General features: G+C 52.6%; 7 protein-coding genes across 7 annotated transcripts; 3 read left to right on the top strand and 4 right to left on the bottom strand.

Moving 5' to 3' along the window:
* Window positions 1-158: 158 nt before the first annotated feature.
* Window positions 159-6,979, bottom strand: SCP_0106250 (hypothetical protein; the record flags this gene model as incomplete). The annotated part of the gene is made up of 21 exons (XM_027752855.1): window positions 159-333; window positions 390-784; window positions 838-1,230; window positions 1,282-1,568; window positions 1,623-1,781; window positions 1,833-1,911; window positions 1,965-1,973; window positions 2,023-2,190; window positions 2,241-2,306; window positions 2,356-2,521; window positions 2,573-2,681; window positions 2,732-2,795; window positions 2,848-3,042; window positions 3,095-3,168; window positions 3,234-3,579; window positions 3,643-3,947; window positions 4,004-5,298; window positions 5,346-6,129; window positions 6,186-6,237; window positions 6,635-6,781; window positions 6,851-6,979. The coding sequence occupies 21 exons, from the start codon at window positions 6,977-6,979 to the stop codon at window positions 159-161; spliced, it is 5,397 nt and encodes a 1,798-aa protein (XP_027608656.1).
* Window positions 6,980-8,297: 1,318 nt separating this feature from the next.
* On the top strand, window positions 8,298-9,863 carry SCP_0106240 (hypothetical protein; the record flags this gene model as incomplete). Its single annotated transcript, XM_027752854.1, has 2 exons — window positions 8,298-8,522; window positions 8,592-9,863. The coding sequence occupies 2 exons, from the start codon at window positions 8,298-8,300 to the stop codon at window positions 9,861-9,863; spliced, it is 1,497 nt and encodes a 498-aa protein (XP_027608655.1).
* Window positions 9,864-10,585: 722 nt separating this feature from the next.
* SCP_0106230 (hypothetical protein) lies at window positions 10,586-11,530 on the bottom strand (the record flags this gene model as incomplete). The annotated part of the gene is made up of 2 exons (XM_027752853.1): window positions 10,586-11,168; window positions 11,220-11,530. The coding sequence occupies 2 exons, from the start codon at window positions 11,528-11,530 to the stop codon at window positions 10,586-10,588; spliced, it is 894 nt and encodes a 297-aa protein (XP_027608654.1).
* Window positions 11,531-11,921: 391 nt separating this feature from the next.
* On the bottom strand, window positions 11,922-13,118 carry SCP_0106220 (hypothetical protein; the record flags this gene model as incomplete). Its single annotated transcript, XM_027752852.1, has 1 exon — window positions 11,922-13,118. One exon carries the CDS (start codon window positions 13,116-13,118, stop codon window positions 11,922-11,924), a length of 1,197 nt encoding a protein of 398 aa, XP_027608653.1.
* A 1,897-nt stretch (window positions 13,119-15,015) lies between these two features.
* SCP_0106210 (hypothetical protein) lies at window positions 15,016-16,437 on the bottom strand (the record flags this gene model as incomplete). The annotated part of the gene is made up of 1 exon (XM_027752851.1): window positions 15,016-16,437. One exon carries the CDS (start codon window positions 16,435-16,437, stop codon window positions 15,016-15,018), a length of 1,422 nt encoding a protein of 473 aa, XP_027608652.1.
* Window positions 16,438-16,630: 193 nt separating this feature from the next.
* Window positions 16,631-18,640, top strand: SCP_0106200 (hypothetical protein; the record flags this gene model as incomplete). The annotated part of the gene is made up of 3 exons (XM_027752850.1): window positions 16,631-16,706; window positions 16,756-17,686; window positions 17,746-18,640. The coding sequence occupies 3 exons, from the start codon at window positions 16,631-16,633 to the stop codon at window positions 18,638-18,640; spliced, it is 1,902 nt and encodes a 633-aa protein (XP_027608651.1).
* A 1,361-nt stretch (window positions 18,641-20,001) lies between these two features.
* Window positions 20,002-22,632, top strand: SCP_0106190 (DUF1741-domain-containing protein; the record flags this gene model as incomplete). Its single annotated transcript, XM_027752849.1, has 14 exons — window positions 20,002-20,073; window positions 20,129-20,269; window positions 20,328-20,519; window positions 20,576-20,624; window positions 20,680-20,792; window positions 20,856-21,046; window positions 21,103-21,237; window positions 21,288-21,594; window positions 21,647-21,762; window positions 21,821-21,882; window positions 21,932-22,041; window positions 22,093-22,170; window positions 22,221-22,498; window positions 22,563-22,632. 14 exons carry the CDS (start codon window positions 20,002-20,004, stop codon window positions 22,630-22,632), a joined length of 1,914 nt encoding a protein of 637 aa, XP_027608650.1.
* Between the last annotated feature and the right edge of the window lie 337 nt (window positions 22,633-22,969).

The raw sequence follows: 22,969 nt of genomic DNA, 5'->3' as shown, positions 1-22,969 counted from the left end.
GCCACACGCCGCTCGGCGGAGACTCGGAGTTGGTGATTTCCCGCTTAATTGAACCAACCACCCTCGCAACAAGGAAAGAGACAAAGCAATAGTGATTTCCCGCTTAATTGAGCCAATACCCTTGCAACAAGGAAAGAGACAAAGCAAGCACAATATGATTACTCCAGGATATGGTTAGTAGGAACGATACGATCGAGGCTACGTGGCACCACAGCCGGTCCGCCTGCGCTTGCCAACGCCCGCCTTTGTTGCTTGATCAAGATATTCCGTAGGATATTGACCGTCGGACTCTGCAACGGGTCTTGCTCTAGTCTTCTAATTTCTTTCTTTATCCTGTCCACAATGCCCGTCAGCATGCGAGATGTACGAAGAGATATGCGAAACCGGACCTCTTCGATCCTTCTGCAACAGTGGGGCAATCTTTCACCAAGTGATGAGGCGATTGACCACACACGACACACGTAGAGGGACCCCCTTCTCTCGGTCTCTTCTTGGGAGCATCCGACGCTAGTAAGGGGGACAACGTACGCTTTGATGGTCCCGCCACTGCATTCGTCGTGCCAGAGGGAAGGCGTGGAGCTTGAGATGTCGTGCTTGATGGCAACGGCATTGACATCACGCTTTGGAATGTCGTGGGATTCATATCATGCTTGGCTGAAGACGATTGGTGCTTCTTGTGCTTTTTGCGCGGAGGTTTCTCAACGAGTCGGAGAGGCTGTCCAAAGATTAGGTGAAGCTTTCCTCGCTTGTGCAGGGCCTCGTCAATCGCTTGAATGGCAGAACGCTGAAAAGATGTAGCGGTCAGTTCGAATGTCAGTCCAGAAGAGCCGAGCATACCCGTTCTTCCAACGGCTCGTCTCCAGCGTGTACCAGGAGCATGTATCTGTATTCAGCAAGATTCTCCGAGCTGTTCGTCATGTAGCAAGCGCTGTTTCCATGACGGCTACCGCATAGACCGCACGTATCATCCTGAGGTGCCTGTGATCGATTTAGGATCGGCGACGAAGATTTATGCAACGGTTTGGGACGTGCGATCGGGGAAGGGGAGCGGGAGGGGATTGCGAGGTCGAGGTCTGTAGCAGCGAGTGGTTCTGTAATCTCACTGTCGGACGTCGTGATTTGTTCCGGGCCAACGTAGGCATCTGATTCGTCCGAAATGACCGACTTTGACTTGTGCTTTCTCTTACCCTTCTTCCCTTTAACTGGCGTATCACCCAAGTCCAAGTTTTGCTTCAACAGATGTAAGACTCACCGCTGAAATGAAGAAGACCCAGCACTCACCTGAGGGAATACTGCAGCAGCACGACGTTTTACGCCGCGACCAGTTACCTCCTTTGCCTGCCCCTTGGCACGCTCGGATGCAAGGCGCTCCAGGGTCTGCGCCCAGGAATCTACTTGGTCGCCGTTATCCTGCGGCTCGTCTGGCATTTCCTCCAGCGAATCCTTGTCCGCGGACCACACTTTAGCGAAAGAGAAGGCGGCCCCGGCGCCTGCTGCTGCCTGAGGTTCTACTTGGTCACCTTCTTTTTCAGTCTTTTCTATCAGATTTTCTATGTCGTGTTCCGAATCTGCAGAAGCGCATCATCAATGAGGAGCAGCGAAGAGATATTGGTAGCACAGACAGTGGATTTGCCCCGCATGGTCTCCCTCTTGGAATAGGGTCTCCGCTCCGAACATTAGGATGGACTGCACATCTTCTCGAGCGCCATCGTCGTCGTCCATATTCTGAACGATGAGATGATCTAGAACCAACTTCTTCTTGCCAGTTTGCATGATTCGCTCTGAAGAAAAACCATCAGTACGACATTGCTACCTGGTTTGAACCGGCATACCCTCCGCGGAATCCTTCACCATCAGCTTGAAGACGAGACATGTCTTCTTCTGACCATATCGGTGTGCACGAGCGATGGCCTGCAAGTAATCGTTAGTGTTCTGCATGGACGAACAATAGAAATAAAGTGTACTTGAAGGTCCTGAGCAACAATCAGCCATCGTTTGACATGCAAGTAAGTTGAAACCTACCTGATGCGGGTTGAAGTCGGGATCGAATATTATGACAGTGTCCGCACTCCACAGGTTGATGCCAACGCCTCCAGCGCGTGTTGACAGGAGATATATGAATACATCTGAACCAGGCCTATTGAATTCATCCATTCCTTTCTGGCGGTCTCTTTGCTTGGTGTTGCCATCCTGTTGCAACGTCGTAAGCGAAATGATTGCACGACCGTAGTGGAACGGACCAAACGCAAATATTTGATTCCTTCACCGTCCAAGAAGTCTTGTATAATGTCCAGGGCAATTGTAAACTACGAAAACGGTCAGACACCATAAAACATCTGCTGAGATGCTACAGACCTGGCTGAACAACAAGACTCGATGATCTCGAGCTTGTAACTTCGGAAGTAGGATCTTCAACAAGCCAAGCTTGGCACTGGCGTCGATGAGCTTCGAGTGACTTTCTTCCGACGACAAACCCTTCGGTTCTATGTCCCGAGAGACCAGATACGGATGTTGAAGGCATCTGGTGAGAAGCATATGTAAATTTTCCGTGCTGAGAACTACTAACACTTACTTGCGCAGCTGCATCAGAACGTTGTTCAGGTTGGTTTTGCTGATGGCATTGCTCACCCTGGCGCCGACCGATCCCTGCGCTAGGGTTTTCAAGACATCGAGGTTCTGGCCTGAAGCAGCTATCAGTACAGGACTGAAAGTTATACGTCCCTGAACGCACTCAGGATCGACAGATAAACCTCTCTCTGAAGTCGCACCATGCTGATTGGTACGATCACTTCGTTCTAGACGTATGGTGATAAGCGCAAGTGGCCAACAAAATCGCCACAGGCGTACCTTTGGAGGTAATTGAAGGACTTCAGACTTGATACGCCGCAAGAAATAGGGTCGAAGTCTCGTATGAAGCTGCTTGATATTTTCCTCGGAGAGCACCTGATATTCGTTCTCTAAGGCGTCCAAGTCATGCCATTCCTTAGGATCCAGGAAGTTCATCAGATTGAATAACTCTCGAATGTTATTGTTCAGAGGCGTCTGGTAAAATATCAGATTAAATACGAGATGGAAGATAAAGAGTGGCGCATACCCCAGTCATAATGATGCGGTGCACTGTATTCAACTCCTTAAGCTTCTTGAACAGAAGGCTTGCATCGCTCTTAACTGGTAATCATAGAGCCCGGCCGTCAAGAAAGATCAGGAAATAGAATAAAGACACTGCAACTCACGCCGCTGTCCCTCATCGACCACCAGCACTTCCCATCTGGGGGTCTTCTTGAATACGGGAGTGAACTCCTTGTTATTGGTGATCGTCTCATAGGTAGTGATCAGCACATGATATTTGGCACCAGTCGTTCTCGACTCTGTGGTCGAATGACTCAGTTCGTACCGCTTGATGATCTCCCGGGCCTTGTTTTCGCCGGAGAACGGTACCACTCTCAGCTTAGGTGCCCAACGCTCAAACTCGCGCACCCAATTTGAGATGGTCGAATTCGGTACCACCACAAGAGCAGGTGCAGCGCTCAAGTGCGACACAATATACCCGATGAAAGTTACGATTTGTACAGTTTTGCCCTGCCAAACAACACCCATGATGTAGATATCTCGCAGAAACACATAAAACTGTTCACAACGTACCAAACCCATCTCATCCGCAAGGATACAGTGTTGGTGGTTCCACCAGTTGTTGCAGAGCCAATTCACCCCCTCGATTTGGAAGGGCATAAGAGACAGCTGCGCATTCTGACCGAGCTCGGGCCGCCTCTCGCGAGTAAATGCACTGGATTTCTTGAAGCCGTCCAACGGCCGTTCATCGAACACTTTTTGCTCTTTCCGATCACGATGTTTGACGACGACTTCACGAGAAATAACATATCTCTTGAACGCGTTCTGGAAAGTTGCATAGCCTGGCTCTCCGGGGCGTGGTGGGGAATCCCATGATGCTTCAAACCCAAGTACGATGAGCTTTGTGAGTTCCCAGTGTTGGAAGAATGCTTACCATCGTCGTATCCCATATCGTCCCACTTGATGAAACACCACACTACTCGGTCGATATCGTCTTCAGTAAGTGGTTCGCCGGTCCGTTCCTCGTACTCGTCCACAGTTTCTGTCAGATCCGCACTCGGTTGCTCGCCTTCATCAAACGCAGCTGCACGCTCTGCCTCAGCAGCAAGCCGCTCCGGATTCTCTCCCTCACTCTCTTCCTCGTCGCTCTCCATCCTCTGCACCCTTTTCTTGCCTCGCCCCTTGGCCTTCGACTTCTTGGATTTGGGTGGAAACCTCCGCTCAGGATACCACACGAGCACGTCCAAGACACGGTCGACGGTCTTCCACGCAGGGGGAACCTTGCGCTGTGCGTCAGGATCCGGATCCAGCGCCGACATCACCCTCGGCTCAGGGTGCACGGAAACATCTCTCGACGCTTCCCCTCCAATCTCAAACGCCGATGGTTCTTCGTCCTTGCTCGCCTCGACTTCGTTGACGACTTCCGGCAGCAGCTGCACGTTGCTTCCTCCATGTAGGAAGTTCTTGAGGCGCGCAGGCTGCATCGCCAGCAGCCACATGTGCGGCACCCATTGCGTCCGCTTGTAGCCGCGGTCGGTCCACTTCACGAGATATTCCCTAGGGAGTGACGCCTTGTAGTTAATTGGTTCGTCGGCCTCGCGCGGCGGCTCAACCGCGCCCTCGGGATACGGCCTCCACGCAAGGATGTGCTCCGCAGTGTAGATGAAAGATACGCAGTCAGCGCACCGCCAGCCGTTCGTCGCCTGATAGTGGTGCGCGAGCTCAGCGGGGGTCACGTCGGAAGGCCAATTCGGTGGGACGGGTAGATGCGCATAGTGGGCAAGGCGTTTGCAGGTGAAGCAGCGGAAGGCCATTTCCTTGGCGGGCTTGTCCGCGTCAACGTCACCATCGACAACAGGCGCGAGGTTCGCGCTCGCGTCAGCCATCTCTACATCGCCATCGTTTTCGGGAAGGCTCGTTTGGGCTTTCTGCTCGGGATGAGCGCTGTGGATCTGGTCGGGCTTGAGGACGACCTCCCTACACATCATACAGAAACCGCCCTTCATGCACGACCCGCAGATGAACTCCGTTGTCTGGTACGCGTCCAAACCCGCGCGCTTTCCGGGCTCTGGCACACTCTTCACTGCACCATCTTCGCCGGCCGCGCCTTTCGCAGGTCCTTGGCGTTCCAACCAGTCGGCCTTGTCTCGCTCTTGTGCAGCCCGCAGAATCTCCTCTCGCTGACTCCTCGCGAGGCAACCCCAGTGGGCAGCTAGTGGGCATTTCAAACTTACGCAGCATAAGTAGAAAACCAGGGGAAGCGTAATTTTACTCACCATCTGACCCAACCTCCCAAGGCCGTCAACTTTTCTGTCTCGTTCTCATCCTCCTCCTCATCTTCGTTCTTCTTCTTACGCCTACCTTTCCCTCTCTTTGCAGCAGCTGTCAGCAGCTCATGGGCGGGTTTTCTGTGGCACTTCTCGCAGATATCCCTGTGGGCCCGCAAGGCCACAGTTTCCGGGTCATCGTAGTCATCGTAATCCAATTCTACGATAACTCGGAACCGCCCGTACGCTGGCCGAGAGGCCTTCCCTCGCACAATCCGCTTCTTCTTTACGACCATCGATTTCAACGGGCGATCCGAGGACGCATCGCTGTCCGCCTTGTTCTCGCTCTCGCTCTCGTCTGCGTATTCCTCGTCGTTCAAATTTGCCCTGCGAGTCTTCGTAGCGCGTCCGGTCCTCCTCTTCGGTGGAGGAGTGACCTCTTCCTCATCAATCTCGTCCTCGCCTGCCGAATCGGGAACGACGAACGAGCGCACAGCACGCGTCTTCCGCGGGCTGAACGGGAGGTCGCGCGCGATCTTTTTGTTCGCGCCTGCCGCGGCAGCGCGCGTGCTCCGCCGCTTGACCGGGCTGGGCGAGCGGTCGTCTGAGTAGTCGGACTCCATGCTGCGCGCGAGCTCGTCGGAGCTGGAGGAGGATGACTCTCTCGCTGCCTTATCCTGCGTCTGCTTCTGGTTGCCGCCGACCTTGATGACCATCCTTATGCGTGAACCGGGGTGGACGTAGTGCGCGGAGGGGTCGAATGGGGCGAGGTTGCCCTTTTCTTTGTCTTGCTCTGTGTGTTTGTGGCGTTTGTTGGATGTTGAAGTTGCTGAGTAAGGTGAGACGTACCGTACTGGGTCACCAAGTCGGGATGCCGACTCTTGAATTTCTTTGCGGGGTACTAAAATAGAAGAATGTGAGTGTGCAGTTCAGTACGGCAATGAATATATGATTGTGAAAGGATAGAATTTGCAACGTGTCTTCCTAAATACGCCGCTGCTAGCCTGCCTGCCTTGGACGTGATGCACACCTCTCCGTGCCAAAGTAGGTTACTCCATAGCACTGAGAGATATACTACGCATAGGGAGCAACAACCTGGTATGAGACATCTGCTTGGCGTGGCTACAGGACACGGCATGGTCGCAGACAACCAAGGGAGACAGCCCGCCTCAGCACCTCGCACCTGCAAAAATTAAGCCCATGCGTCGATGTTGCGAAACGGTCGTATATGAAGCCAGCATGTCAATTGTATGAAGCCACAGTTCGTGCCCGCCTCTTTCTAAGCAGCATAAACTTACTTTGTAAGCGATTCCATCAGCGCACCGCACATAGTAGGATAGACCAACGTCCCCCTTATATTCACCGAGAATGCGGTCAAGCTCCCTGTCGTCAGGTTCAGGATCGGAGGGCACGGGTAGGTCGGCGACGTCTCGATACAACGCCTTCTGCTCCGGTGTCAGAATCGGGACATCAACATAGAATTGTCGGCGAATAGATTTGCCCACAAGATGCACCGGATTAGATGGGGTGGATGCGCCATGCGAAGACTGACGCGGACTGGACGGGCCAGCTGCGGGAAGGTTGAGAAGGGGAGGGTCGGGGACAACGGGTGAAGAGGGAGGGTCCGAGAGAGGCTCAGACATGGTGAGTGTATTTGTTACCAGTATACAGTCGGCCCAAGTGCGACAAGCAGCGCGTCTGGGTGGATAGGGACGCGTCTGAACGCGGCGGGCAGAGAACGCGTCGAGAAATTGACAGACAAGCACTCCGCGCGCGACCGCGATGCTTGCCCTCGTTTGTTCTTTTCCCACGGGCGGTTCGCGAGCCTCGTGCGAAGACAACCGCATCAGCTGCAAAATCGTTGCACACAGCCTCACACTCATGCCCAGGAGAACCGGTGTGTATGAGTCGAGGACACCTCAAGCTTTTCTGCACTCGCTATATCGAAACCCACCAGACGTTCTCTGTGCTGGCTGTGGTGGGGGAAAACACCTGTGACTCAGTACGTATCTGCAGCTGCAGGTTTACATTTCTTAAGTAGCACTCAGTTTGTCTTAAAACAGCACGCTTCAACTCCAATATTTCCTTACATTCCTATTTCTCAAGGACGGAGAGGACGATTACCGGCAAAATCGTACCATTCAAGCCAGTAGCTCTCTTCTGCCTTTGGTTTCTCCTCCGAGTCCTTACCTGGGCAATATGTTAGCCTCACGCACGCTTTTTGCAGTAGGGACAAAGCTCCAATGAAGTTTTCTGGGTCTATCCTTCCTGGAAACAGAAGCCCTACTTTCCGGTTAACCAAATTGCCTTCCCAATTCTGTCGGCAACTTCTGTCGCATGGATCATCATGTTTATCCGAACCACTCATTCAATCAAGTCAACAGAGACTCTGGGATCACTCGTTAGGCACTCTCGTGCCTTTGCCCCCGACCTAGGATGGAAACTTGCTATGACCATAGCGGACTAGGCTGACGTCCGCCGACTTGAGATACATTAGCTCGGTCGTTCCCTATTTTAGTGTAGTCTTGATTCTGTTCCATCGCCAGACTACACCCGCAGTCGAAGCGGTGTCATCGGACGACGTCCTACCTTGCCCAGAATTCTTGTGAAATGGTACTGACAGGTTCATGTAACGGTGCTGTGCGATCCGGGGAACTCTGATGTGTCGAAGCATTCGTCATCACTGGGCAAAACTGTATGCAATGAAGTGCATCTAGTGAGTGAGCCGCAACGCCACTACTCCGTGCCTAACCCATGCCTGCCCGGATCTTCGTCACCCTGGCTGGGTATAGAGAGATTACTCTCAAGAGCTTACTACCTTCACTCCTCTCTTCTGCCAGAACGAACGGAGCAGGGTCAACATTTGGTAAGAATTTTGTGTTTTTTTGAAACCCCTGCCGCGTAATGTTTCGCTCAGTCGGATTTTCCAGTTCTCTAGCCACCATTCGCTACGCCGCTCACATGAACTCAAGATCAGCTTTCTTACGCAATCTGGCGATGAACGGCAGTCGCACCAGCACATATACGTGGAATTTCCTACTCGCAACAGCTGGGGTCGTAGCCGCGCAGTCTGGCAGCGACGCCCGCTCCTTTGCCGCAGCAGTTCAGAATATCAATGGCATGAGCTCCATATTCTCGCTCATCCCCGTCCTCACAGGCAAAGTGCAGAACATTAAGCTCATCGCGGCGCGTACATTTCCAGGCTCCCTAGCACTGGCGGGCCTCGGTGCGGGGCGCGTGCTGACGAAGCTGCAGGTGGGCATGTTGCTCTTCAGCTGCGAGCTGTACCGCAATGTCGTGGGCGAGTTCTCGTACCATCACAACGAATACGTCAACGTGTTCTCCCCGAGCCTCATCCATATTCCCACCGGCACCCCGGAACGCCATGCGTCGAATGTGATCATTAATCATAACCCGTCTGAGGATTATATGGTCGAAGCGTGGTTCCAGACGCAAGGACGCCCTGCGCAGGTGGAGCTGTACCAGACAGGCAATGAACGGACCTTCCTTGGCATGCTCGCGTACATGCTGATCTACTCCGTCGAGACGTTCCTTGGTGTGCGCACAGCAGCCACTGGGACCGGGATAGTGTTGATAGGCATGCAGGCAGCTGCAGCGTTATCCTGGATATGTGCCATCTGCGTCCTGCAGAGGTGCCGAGGACAGGGCAAACGCTTTATCGAGCTGAATCGACTCGGTAGCTCGGAATATCGCTGCTTCAAGCTCGTAACCCAGGGCCATAATGTGCATAGCGCGGTGTTCAGTATACATCTGAACAACCTGCAGGAGTTCAATATTTTCAGATCTGAATATCAGACCAGAAGTCTGAAATTTGTGGGTGCAGCCATTCTTGTCAGCGCAGTCATTGATGCCCTGGCGACCATCCTGCTCGTCGGTCTGAACTCGTGGGCATATGGCTGGCTTGGATACCAGTCCGTCATTTTATTCGCGAAGGTGGTTTTCAGCTTAGAGCCTCTGCGAGAAATATCCATCAAGCGTGTCTGGCCAATGGTGAATTGCTCGCATCCTCTGCAGCCTGAGCGTGCATCGCGTCTGCGCAATGTCCGGCTGCCGATGACCGTGAACTCTGCACCCGAATTCACGTTCCTGGAGGTATGCATAGGAAAGAACATTGTGGTGGAGCAGGCGACGAAGAGGCGCTGGCAGTCGTGCACCCCCGGGCTCTACATAGGACAGCCCTATTTCAGTGGCGAAAAAGAGTGTGCAAGCAGCCTGTCTGTCTCCATTGTGCGCTACCTCGCGCTCTCCGAGGGGAAGCTCACTCTTACTGTCGACGAGCCTGCCAAGGAGAAGAATCAGGCGCTCCAGCGGGAGTTCCTCGCCTGCCTCGCGGAGGTGACGAAGGCAAACAAGGTCCCCAGCTTGGAGTTCGTGCTTGCTGTGGAGACGACTATGCGCGGAGTACGGCAGACGATGGATGCGCAGTGGTTCGCGTTCGGGACCAAGGACCTTGTGCAATATTTGGAGACATGCAAGACCGCAATAATTTGGCGTAGCGTGATATGATTCCCTCTCATTCGGATACCTTTAATCTTGTATATCCAATATCTATTACCTTCGTAATCTTCTAGCACACGCGTACGTAGACATTTTCAAGACGATTACAGTACGGCTCGATATTGATTGATGTGGAGTCGGTACTTTGGCGCGTGTCTTACGTAAGAGGTGGCATCGAGGCCGAACTTGAGCTTCAATTTAAATCTTGAACTCAGGCTGCTCAGTCGGATGGCTTGGTAGTTGGTACGTGCGCTTCCTAAGTGCTTGATAGCTGGGCTACGGAGTGGAGCATGCACGGCTCACTAAGATAGCACGTTTGCCGTGCAATGTAGAGTGCTAGTCTTGCGGGTTGGGGAGAGGTGGATTCCGGCGGCGGCTCAAGCTCGGAGCAGGCTGCAATAGGCGCCTCACGGCACTGCGACGGCCCGAGAAGTCAGCGGGCGACCGGCAGCGGAGGGGCGAAATGCGAGGGAGCCTGAGCGGAGAGATTCGCGGAATCCAACTCGAGCGTGAAGCGGCGGAAAGTCGTTGAGAACACGGCTAACCACCCAAGGAGCGCAGCCCACAACAGTCGTGGCTCAACGTGAGCCCGCCGACTTCCCCAACCCAGGGCTAGCGTTCCGCAGCGAGAGATCAGATCAGAATGACAACATGCATTACAGCATAGACAACATGACAGCAGTGGAGAAGCATTACAGCGAGAGCAAAACTACAGTTGCAAGTATGGTAGACTACAGAGAGTACTTCTTCTTGAAAGAGTCCATAGCAGTGGAAGCCAGTTGCAAACGAGAAGAAGTAAACGACCGCGAGATGAAGAGAGGTAAAATAGACTCAATTTTTCGCCAATACTCGAGAAAAGCGCGTGATTTCCAGCTACCCTGCGTCGCGACCACATCCGGATGGGTACCGCGAAGCAGAAGCTCGGTCGCTCCTCCGATGCGAAAGCAGTGTCCTGTGAGGTGCTCAAAGCCGGCTGCTGCCCAGGCCGCATTGGCGCGATTGAGGAACCAGTCGCGGGTCATCGGCACCCAACCCGCCGTGTCGCTCGTTTCGAACGCGAAGAAGGGAGCATGCGCGGGGACACGGGCATTCGCCTGCAGATGGTGGCGCAGGGCAACGACGGCAGAGCTTGGGTCGCCGAATTCGGTGGCAATGATGTCGGCGCCGAGTTGCTTAGTCGTTTTGGTCCAGGGCACATGGAAGACAGCGTACTGCGTGCCTCCCGGTAGCGTGCGATATGCAACGGAAGCTGAGCGCGCGACGTGCTTCACAGGGTCGAACGCGCCCACAGAAGGAATGACCAGCTCGCCAAGCCTGTAGAACATCAGCGGAAGAACAAGGAGTGACCAGACGGCGCGTGCGTACCGACGACAGCACCAAAACGCGACACATGCTACCACATATACCGCGGCATCGAACGAGTCGGAGAGGTCAAGGTTGGCACGTAATGCGTACAGGTGCTCGACCGTGACGGGCGCCCGCTTCTCTTTCGAGGCTGGGGCAGACTTGGAAATAGCTGAACAAGTTACCCGGAGCATTTTTGCACCTTGCCATGGGGCGCCATGCAGTGCATGCCAGAAAGAGAGGCCCACCACCCAGGTGTCCACTGTTGAGCGGGCCACGCGCCCGCTCCACTGCGCAACAAAAGCGGCTAGGAGCGGCTCCGCCGCAGGCATGCGAAGGTCTTCGGAGATTGCAAGGCAATCACAAAACTGGGTAAAGCACAGCAGCCCTGCACCGTAATTCTTCCGAGTGCCAGGGTCAAGAGAAGTGAGCATGACATTAAAAAGATGTACCGAAGTTGCCGAGGAGGTCTGTGCAGATAGAGAGGAACGAAAGTGAACCGCATGTGGCGTGGTCCAGAGCGCAAGGCGATCACGTGCAAGAACGTGAGGACGGAAAAGAGAGGGGACAATTTGGTTTTCAGAACGAGGCTTTCTAGGTTTTCGCCGAGCCAGTGTTCGCGATGACGGGCTGATCTGCGCTACCCCAGCCTGGGCAGCATCAGACCCGTCACACCGGGTCGACACGCTCGCATGTGCAAGCGCAGGAAGCGATGAGGTCGTGTTATACATTAGTGAGAAAGGCTGCGAGCTCAGCAGGGAGCTGGAAGGAGAGCTGACGATGGGACATCGAGGGATTCGGGTCACCGCGAGAGACCGAGTCCGCCAAGTTGTCCTTGGTGTTCACATAGCGTATGATGAAGAGAATATTGAGAGACATGGCGATGACCTCTGTACGACGGATGGAGGTGTTGACCTGATGATTGCGGCTGCGACCGCGAGCAAATGCGCCCTCGACGCCCTTGTTGTCGCCGCGAACAAGAATAGTCGCATCACGATGGCCGAGTGCTTCTATCGTTCGAACAGCGAGCTCGACGGCCACCATCTCAGCCCATCCGATGTCACGACCATCACCCTTCCATGCATCGGCCTCTCCCCGCCATCGCCATGCACTCCACTCACCGGATATGATGATTCCGATGCCCCAGGAGGAGGAGGCATCAACCCAGATGCCAAGATCCTGCAGCGGACCACGGGGTGTGAGCGAACGAGTGACGTTTGGCACGTTGAGGATGTGGAGCCACCACTTCATGTCCGAGAGGACAGAACGTGGTGCGAACCGGGGGGCATAGCGATTGGTGAAGGCAGCAATGAAACTGCAGAGATTAGTGAGGAAGGCACGGCCATGCGGGTAGACAAATGTGATATGGGAAAGTGTGCCATTGATGGACATGGCGTCACGTTGTAACACCCGCCCGCGCTCGACAGTGGCGATGAATGCAGTGAGTTTTGCCAGGTATTTCGCGCGCTTCTCCTCGGGCAGGGCGACCGATCGCTGGCCAAGGTCCCACAGGAAACCGCTGTATATCGCACAGGATGCATAGTCGGAGTACTTGGTCCGATGCCAGGGGACGCCCAATGGATCAGTGATGCGGAAGATATCAGCTAATCCGAGTGCGTACTCATATGCGCCAGAGATGCTGCATTGGTTGGTGGGAAAGCGAAAGGTGATGAGGTCATCAACCCACTTGTGCGAAGGCCCGATATCATTTGCATCGAGAATGTCTATGATGGCGTCCATCGGCTCGCCTTGCACGCCAGTCCCAGATGAGACTCCAAAAGGGAGGACGTGATCGACATAAAAATCACCCGGATCACACTGGATAACAAGGAAAGGCTTGTGCGCAGGTTTGATAGGCAGATTGCGGAATGCGGAGTCAATATCGAGGCACGCAGCTTGCGCACCGGCAGGTGCGTTCATCAGCAAAAGCGGGAAATTTTTATGTAAGGTTACACCAGTTACATCGGGGTAGCAAGGGTTGTGTAAGTTACACAGGACTAGTAATATTTAAACTGATTTGTAATCAAAGTAAAGGTAGTAGAGGTCTATAAAGAAGATAACATAGAACAGAAATTGATACACAAGTTAGAACAAAAATACATGTCGACAAAGAGTTGTCGAGCGATGTAACCCAAGTCAAACGTTGCTCACCAGGTTACACAGTCGAAAGAACTTCTAGACGCCTAGCGCTCTCCGCAGAACTCGCTCCGAGTTGCTCTTGCATCGTTCATATTCAGGCCCCCGGATACCGCACCAAATGCAAGCATTAAGGCAAGGCTCTTGTCCAGGCCACAGTGAAAAGATCCGAAGTTGTTTCGAGGCAATTCTGAGGCAATCTGAGGCAATTCTGAGGCAAGTCTCGATGCATCGCGACTACCGTCCGCCGACAATTCTCGCCACCCTCACTCGCGTATAAATTCGCAGCATCTGCCACTGCAATGTGCCTGCCAGGTGAGTGCCGTTACACGCGGCTAACTGTATCGCACAGGTGATACCGGGCTGTTGTTGCGCGCAGCTTGGTTGGGCTCCCGTGGTTGGAGCGACACGCGGTGCGTTCTATTTCAATCTCTATTGTTTTATGCCTGTGGGCGGAAATGTAAGTGTGTTGATTCCTAGTGTTGGTTGTTACAGCGGTACGTGGGTGTTGGTGCGGTAAGTAGACCTAAATACTTGTTTGTTATGGCGGCACGCGGGTTTTGGTGCAGTGAGTAGGCCCAAGTGGTTCTAATGTAGAGCACTTTGTACGTGTTGTACCGCTGTAATATAATATGTTGACATAATTTGGAATACTTTGAGAGTTATGAAACCGATCCGAATGAATCGGTTTCGGTCTGTTTAGGACGGTCTGTGCCTACGTGCTACAAGTGCATAATAAATTTTGCAGGAAGTTATATGAGCTTCATAACCTGTAAAATGTTTCCAGAGTTTATAACTGATTATGCCAGTTGGCAACTCTGCAATCTGACTCAGGATTACAATGCAATGTATTGCTTGGTGAAAAAATTGCACAAGTTACGTGGGATTACACCTTTATAATCTCTTTGGAGAAAATTCCCGGTTTTGCTGATGTTAGCGATCTGGCAAGCAGGAGTTAGCGTTTGCGGCAGTGGACGTGTTCCGAGTCTGCATGTGCAAGCGATAACAAGTCGATATCCCGCGCACCGGGCATGAATCGAGTAGACAGCGGTCTCCCGTGCACTGGGCAATGACCGTGAACAGTGATCTCCCGCGTGCCAGGCAATGACCAAAGAATAATGATCTCCCGCGAACCGGGCAATGATCGAGCGCAGAGATCTCCCGCGTACCGGGCAATGATCTCAGCGGAGCAGCCTCCCGCGCACCGGGCATCGACTGGGAAGATATTGAAGAGGGACTCACGATTTCTGCCACCTCGGCTGCAGTGCCCCATTTGGTGGGAAAATCATCAGAGTTGATCTGACTGTTGACGGAGACTCCGAATTCGTCCTGATAAGAGCAGTTTTGCACAAGACAGAATTTTTTCGAACCGGCCTTTGGGACAACAGCAAGTGGGGAAGATACGAAGAAAGAGCCCAAAATATGCTCTACCTGAGCCTGCGAATATGGGCCAGTCATGCGGCCAAGAGAAACCTGCTCGGAAATATATTGGCGGATGAAATCGATATGTTCAGCGCCAGAGGAATGGTTTGGAGGAGCAAAAGTGCGAAGAAGAGGATTGAAGTCACCAATTGGGAAACCGTAACGTAATTTTTGTGGCAAGAGAGGGTAGCGCTGGAACAGGCCGAGCATGCGAAGAGTGTACTCGAAGGCCTCAGCATCGTATGGTGTGATAATGTGTTCACGCTCCGAGGCACCGCTTAGTCGCAGCGGCATGACCGTCGGAACCGCAGAAGGAGCAGACGTGTCCACCGGTTCCGGGACAGTACATACCTCGACAAGGCATGCGGCCGTGTTGGACGTTCCATGTGAGGCAGATCTCCACACGTGTGGAGATGGCGAGCAGCTTCTTATTTTCCCAGACGGTGAATGCGGGCTTGCCGTTCGACATGGTTGATCGCCCGCACTGACTGGCCCGATGTCCACTCTCACCGCAGATGAGGCAGAGCATGCTCGTGGACGCAGATGCTCTGCCTTCACGAAAGGGCTTGGCAGTGGAATCTGCCGCACCATCGCGGCGCGGGCGACGTGAATCGGGGGAATGTGACGGCGTGCGATAGGGGGTTTGAGACGAACCGACAATAGGGCCCGCGGGAATAGGAAGTGCGCATCGAGAACCCTTTTCGATATGCTCCAGGCGGATTTTGAGAAAGTGGTCATTGTAGCTCTTCGAGCCGACAACGAAGGTTTTCTTTGTGAGGAAATAACCGCGACGTACATCGATATCGAATGCAAGGATTACCGGAAAGATCCTTTTGAAGTCGCTCTGCTCAGATAACCACATGTGGTGTTCCGAGAAGCGCTTGACAATCTCGCCGTCGCATACACCTGGCAGAATTTCGAAGTAATTGCGCCAAGCATCGCGCCATTCCTCGGGTCCCATAGCCTGTTCGTCGGGCCACTGTGCAATGTCAATTAGAGCCCTCTTGATCCCCTTCCCATCGTGCATCTTGCGATACTGGACCTGTTCCGGGTGCTTGTGCATCTTGGTCATCACCTCGGAAGTGCACATGGACAGAGGGAGATGGAACTCGTTCCTTAGGAGTGCAGGAAGTTCCTGGGGCATCTCGATAACTCGGCCCGCGAAGAGATCGGCCTTGCTCTCGGAATCTATGGTGATCAGTGCATTCTCACTGCTCTTGCCACCATTCCCTACGGAGGCCTCTGTCCGAGTGCCAGCACCGCTCCACTTCTCAACACCCGCATTCCACAGTTTTAGGGCGATGCCCCGAGTATTCGGAGTCATTTTCATAACATCCCGAAGCAACTGCATATCATCGGTGTTGCTCTCCGGTGTCCTGGGCCGCGAAGGCATGCCTGCAGGCGTTGCCGACGGTTCCTGGGAGTCTAACTGACCCGGAGATGTGCCATCTGATCCATCCAACATTCCCAGCTCCTCGTCATCACTGACGCCATCTTCTCCGCCCTGTCTACGTACTGCCCTAGCCGCGTTCCGGGCCTGCCGCTCCCGGTTTTCCTGAAACAAAGCCATCTGGGCCGGGTTGGGCAGGCTCGCGGTGCCTCCACCTGATCCAGACTCATCGGGAAGGAACGAAGACAAATCCTTACCGCCAACGCTCGGGGGAGGTCCTTGGGACGGCATTTGTTACAGATCGGCGGAGATCGTGCGTGTGGAAACACCAGAATGAAAACGAGTGAGAGGCTGTAGGTGCAGGAGGAACAGACTGGCGCTTACGGCGCCTATTCCTCCGCCTTCAGCCTCTCGCTTAGTAAGCACTAGTTTGACTTAGCGCTCGCGAGCTCGCTACTAAGCCAAACTCCACGCTGCGCTAACGATGGCTGTTCCAAATCGACCGGCAACACATACAGCTCAAACCCAACTTCGTCCAAATGTTACTGATGATTATGAGCGTAAGTCCGCAAACCATTTTCTGTACTGTCATCTTCATCTGGAATCCAGGATGGTATACTGAGTCGGCTCCCAACAACCGGATGTTGCTGTCTCTCCGCTCCGGGATCGATTCTGAAGTCACTTGGGCTCTGGACCGTCTCTGTCGACTATGCAACAACGAGCAGTTTGTGCTGAGGGCCATACCTGGACTCACGGACGCGCTGTTCGAATGGCCGGATTGGTATGTGGGCAAGGGCGGAGAAGAGTGCACTCGGATGGCTGCATTATTTGCTCTTCCCCAGGATCTAGAGAAGATGCAGCGACACGCTCTTGAATCGCTTTTCGTGCTTCGTAACTCGGCCGTCAACGAACCCAATGCAGACGAACTGTCTGGCCACCAGCGGACGCGCGCGCTTATCCTGCTGGCTTTGCATAATGTCAAACCTGATTCAGACGCGAATACTGAATTTTTACTATATATAATCGAACTCCTTCAGGCCATCGCCCCTACCTCGGTCTTGCCACCTCCGGATGCCCCAGCTACGGCCAACCCGATACCCCCGTTGCGAGAACTTGCAGGCAGCACGTCCAATCGCTCCTTGATCATTGCATCTTTGTCCACTCTCAGCATGATTTTGTCAAATCCTCCCAATCTGGTCCATTTGACAGAAGATTCCTCTGCGCTGAAAGCGGCCATCAGAGTCTTGCCACTATTCGTAGACAAACCTTTGATTGAAGCGGCAATGAACTACCTCTACACGCATCTGTCGTATCCACCGATGTCCAAAGCTTTCCTTCTCCACCCGCAAATGCCAGCCACGATGAAGTTACTGGTATCTTTTATCCTCTCAGAGCAAATTGAAGAAATAGTCTCAGTCGGAATCGGTGGTCCCGTGCATACTGCTCTGGCTCAGGTAGTTTCTACGAAAGATCACGAATTAACACAGGAGGAACTGGACAGACTCGTTCCTATGCCCGAACCGCAGCGGTGTTACGAATGGTATCATATTCCCCCCATCGGTTCGACAGCCATACATATTAAAGTGACTTTTCTACCAGGATGAAAACGATGTTCGTCGCCAAACCTGATGGTGAGCTGACGCAAGTGGATTTCTGGAATTTGTACAAGGACGTCTTCACCCCATATCAAGACCGGTACCATCTACTGGTGGCATCAGACGTCATTAAGAATGTCAATCTTGTCTTCACGCAGGCGCAGGCAATGGTTCTTCCTGGTCCCCCCCAACGCTTTGTTGTGCGCGGCGTGGATCGGCGAAAGGAACTATCAGCCATGGAACAATTCAGGTGTCTGTGGGACCGATCACAATGTTCTGCAGCTGTATTTGGATCCACCGGAGAGCTGTACGAGCACATCTTGCAGCAGCATATCAACACGCATGAAGGCTCTGAGTTGTCTTGCTCGTGGGCCTCGTGTACACATCCGCCTCTCACGAGGGCACATATACGCGGGCATGTCCTCACACATCTGCCAAACATGCAGGAATCTCCGCGGGATCCGTCCCAGAGCGATGTGATTACACTTCCGTCGGAGGACTTCCCACATCCAACGAACGACCCGACCACTCGTCCTGCTCCCCCACCGCGCTCACCCAGCATCAATTACAAAAGGCCAATTGTGGATCCGCCTTCCAGCGCGTTGACAGCGCTGCTCTGCATGAGGTTGCTGTTCCGTGCGTCCTTCGCATCGTCTGACGCGGCACCGCGTGTCGACGAAGATCACTTCGGTTTTCCTGGGGTTGTAGAGGAAACAGAAGACAAGGAAGCTGCGATGGAACTCAGCGGAGGAACCGAAAGTGAGAAAGAGGGAGAGAGGAGAGGGCGGAAGGCATTTATGGGTATTCGACACTTGTTGGAGGGTGTGCGGATACGAGACGATGCACTTATGGGGTGGATCACCGAGATGGTGGACGCAGGGATTACGGGGACGACATGACCTTTACCGGTGCATGTGGTGCTATGTGAAGGCGGTCGTGAACTTGCTCGATCGCCAGGTGCAGGCGTAGCACTTGGCCCACTCCACCGGTCGCTCACTCTGTCTGCCAAAAGTTCTCCCAGTACTAGTTGGCACCGTTCAGAGTATGTATAAGGGTTAATGTCGTCCTGTCCTTTCCATCAAGTTGCTGTTTTATGAAACTGTTGGTTGTGTCATAGTATGATAGTATCGTCGCATTCAATAGAAGTATGCCGGGTATCGATCTTCAGGACTCGTATCTAATCTCGTGAATATTTCCGGTAGCCGCTCGAGGACTGATTATTGCTGTTTTCAGAAGTCTTGTCGCGCGGCCAAATACGCACAAATTTCCGCCTGAGCGACCTCCTACTTCGAACGCAGATATCTCCTCAACGGCAGGGCCGTTTCTCTCGATTCTTGCATTTTTGGACTCTCCTCGTCAGCGCGCAGGGCATGGTATCAAGAAACATACATATTCGGACCGTTCAATACTCGCGGATCTGGTGGTCGTCACACTAGCTCAGAACCGACTTTGCGTGCGGCAGGCAGTCCCAGTACTGGAGAAATTGTTCTGAGAGGACTTCTTAGGATCATAGAGAGGGCATGGTATGCAATTTGAAGGTAAGCATGTCCTGATTCTCACTGTGGGATCCAATCTGTGATCATAGCACTAGGACCCCATTACCAGATGGTCAAAAACATTCCCCGGTTTGCATTTTTCATGTCTTACATATTCTATGTTGATATCTGGATGGTTTTAAGCAAGCAGCAGATGGTAGAAGGCACTCAGAATGGTGGAGGTCATGCTGCAGTTGGTATGATACTCAAGCCCTTGAATCCATTATTCCCCATCTTCAGCACTGTCATCCTTCATTCCTGATGCACACATGAATCCTATATGTAGTCTATACACAAAATACACTGGAATCATTGACAGTAGCATGAGTTCTGTAACCTCCCAATATGTGCTATGCAGTCTGAGATAAATCACATACAATCCAGATCCTTTCAGACCACAAATGCATATCCCTGCCCTGCCTAGCATACTACCAGAGAGCCTCCACCACCTCCTGATGTTCTCCAACCCATCCAACGATGACAAGCTCACTTCTGAGCCAGAAGGAAGCTGCCGAAAACAGTGAACAGATATAGCAGAGAAAGGGTATATCTGTTGGTACCATGCCCTGCGCGCTGACGAGGAGAGTCCGAAAATGCAAGAATCGAGAGAAACGGCCCTGCCGTTGAGGAGATATCTGCGTTCGAAGTTAGAGGTCGCTCAGGCGGAAATTTGTGTGTATTTGGCCGCGCGACATGACTTCTGAAAACAGCAATAGCAACTCTGTATGTTGTCCGCGCATCGTGAGTCTGTGGTGTTCACCTCAAAGTTCGTCACGACATACAATAAGCTGTTCCAGGCAAGCATTCTAGCAGGTTGCATTCCTATTTCGCCCTGAATTGTCAATTGTGCAGGGTCTTTTACCAGGGCAGATTGCTCCAAACCAAGATGAAGACAGCTTCTGGTCCAACCTCTTCGAACTGGACGTAGACCAACAGTTTCTCTCGAATGCGCTATCCAGGATCAACAGGAGCGATTGCTTGGGCCGTTTGAAGGTGAGTAGGACGGTGTCGTTGCAGACCTAGCAGCTAAATGTAACTGCCGTGATAGTAGCCGGTCCTCCATTCAATAACCACATCGTGTCTGCGAATTGCGCGGACCGCACAGCATGAGGATGTCAAGAAGGTCCACGCCTTGGAGACACTCTCGGTACTCAGTCGGCATCTTCTGGGCAAAAATCTAGCCGGATGGGAGATCATGGAGGTGTTCGCAGGTGGGGTTGGCCAGAGTGATCAAGTCTTCAACGTCAGTGCGATGTTCAAAGGCATCTCAGACTTCGTTTACACGTTATTGCATCTCAGGACCTTACAGCTACAATTGAAGAGATCCTCAGCGACACTGTTGCTCCAGGTACATTTAATGCTCATGGGTGCTGCATATCCGTGTGACACATATTTCCTCTCAGCTAGTCTCCGTCACCAAGTGCTCCAGTTGGCTGTTATCTTCGTTTGCGGCGTGAACCAGCTGAGCGTCGGAGCCTATTTCCTGCGGCGTGATCTCTTTCCATGCATCGCTACCGTATGTCTAATCGAATCATGACATTCGTGTATGCACAGCTCACTCTACTCCGACTACGCATAGACTATCACTTCCCCAGAAACGGAACAGTATAGTTTCGAAGCTGTTCTGCTGCTGTCGTTGCTAGCGAACTTCCACAAATCGGACGCAGCGAAGCTCAATCCGTATCTGGCACGTATCAGAGACACGACAAACACTGAGCTCATGAAGAAGATTTGCTGGGTCTCGAACTTCGCTGCAGATACTGTTGTAAAGTGAAGGCGCTCCGCATATTGCTTATGCAGTCGTTCATTCATTTCTCTTGGCCCAGGTCGTACCAATCCATATCGGATGACTCACCGGCAGCGTTGGGATCAACAATAGGGTCATTATTGACATCCCTGCGTCCTGACCGTGCTTTAGCTTCCACTCCGGTAGATCCTCCTCGGGAGCTATTCAAGCAGCAGTGCGTTCGCTCCCACCAATACTTGAGTACTGACACTCAATTCAATCTAGACCTATCGAAGCTTGTGTAATTCTCTTACCTGTGTTTGAATTTCTCAGCGCCAATGAAACTTTCCGTCGCGTGCTTGCAGAAACTCCAGAGACCGATTCAGATAAAATCACCTCGAGAATCGCACCTCTCCCATATACCCTATTGACACTCTCCTCATACCTGTTGACCCATGCATCTTCCACTTCATCTCCACGTGCAACAGCATACGCCAACCTAGCGTTGAACACCCTCCTTGTCATGGCCGAGAGGAAAGAGATACTAAGCAGTCTTTGCATGAACAAGGCGGATATTAGATTATGTCGCCAGGTATGTGGACAATTAGATCTCGCTGTACCAGTTTACAATAATGGCATAATAGAGGCTCCCGCTTCTACCTTTGTCGCCTGCAAGGGCTCCTGTGTGTGCACTACTGGACTGTTCTGTATTATGGCTGCGTCATAACCTGCATAAGCGGCTGGAAGTGTACTCTTATATGTGCGTAAGGAAAGGGAATCGTCGTGTTTGATCGTCTCTAATCCGCAATTTTATGCAGTACGTGCGTCCGGGTTTGCTACCGGACCTTGTGGTTCTTGCAGAAGGAACGCGTTCACCTAGGTGAGACACCTTGCCGTGTCCTATTTTCTGTGACCCTTACCCAGCACAGACTACCTCTGGCAGGACTTCTGGAGAGCTCTTATTGGCTTGCTCGATTTCTTGGCGAACAAGTTGGATAGCTTGATTACCACGGGCGGCGTAGAGCGGCTCGTACAAGAGGTATATGACACCGCTCTGGTCAGAGAGATCTATCGCTCAAATTGTTCACAGACGCTCATTGTCCTAGACCTTGCATTGTATCATTCAGATAGTATCTTGCCAGATCCTAAAGCCGTACATGAGTTGGTTGTACGTCTATGTCTGTGTGATTATTGGTCTCCGGCTGATGCATCTCCTAGTACGAGGTAGTCCGTTCAACCGCCGTCTTCGCGAAGCAGAAGACGATGCTGGAAAAGATAGCTCTTCCTCACCCACCGACGCGGAACGGGGCGGCTGACCTAAAAGACCATGCGACTGAAGCTCTGGCGAGCATCATCACGTTGACCGACTACTACGAGGCCAAAATTCGGGATGCGGGAGCACCGTCAGCTAACCGCGCCCTGCGCATCGTGGCAAGTGAAATCGACAAAGATGGCCTTGTGTACAGCAACCACACTCATGGTGCCGAAGAGCCACCGTGAGTGCCTTCCTTTGATATTGCCACCGTACCTTGTGGCTTACCTTCTCTCATCCTGTCCCAGGAAGCAGCCTGAAGAATTTGTTGGATTCATTCGCTATGCTTATACAGATGGCATGGCGTTGATGCTTTAAATGCTGTACTGCTGATCCTCGGTGAATGAATAGGTTCTGTGCATGCTGTACTTCAGTGTTACATATTCACGCATTGGATTCTGGCTTCTGGAAGACTCGCAGCCGGTATACCAAACTTGAGGTTATGAGCTGGAAATGATCACCTTTGAATGCACTGAGTTCAAAATCTATGTTGATCCTTATTGCACAGTATATCAGAGCTAGTAGCAGAATGCAAGATAGACATCGTTGATGACTTTCTTGGGGAGGAGCATCAAACTTGAACAAGTTGTTGAGGATCGACGTTACATCTACATAAGGCAACTGAGGCGGAAGAGCGACGGAGCCGAGTCAGGTG

Source organism: Sparassis crispa (assembly GCF_003851025.1).
Source record: "Sparassis crispa DNA, contig_000000F, whole genome shotgun sequence".
Classification (NCBI taxonomy): Eukaryota; Fungi; Basidiomycota; class Agaricomycetes; order Polyporales; family Sparassidaceae; genus Sparassis; species Sparassis crispa.
Note: the sequence above shows the minus strand (reverse complement) of the source record. Positions and strands in the feature narration are given on the sequence as shown.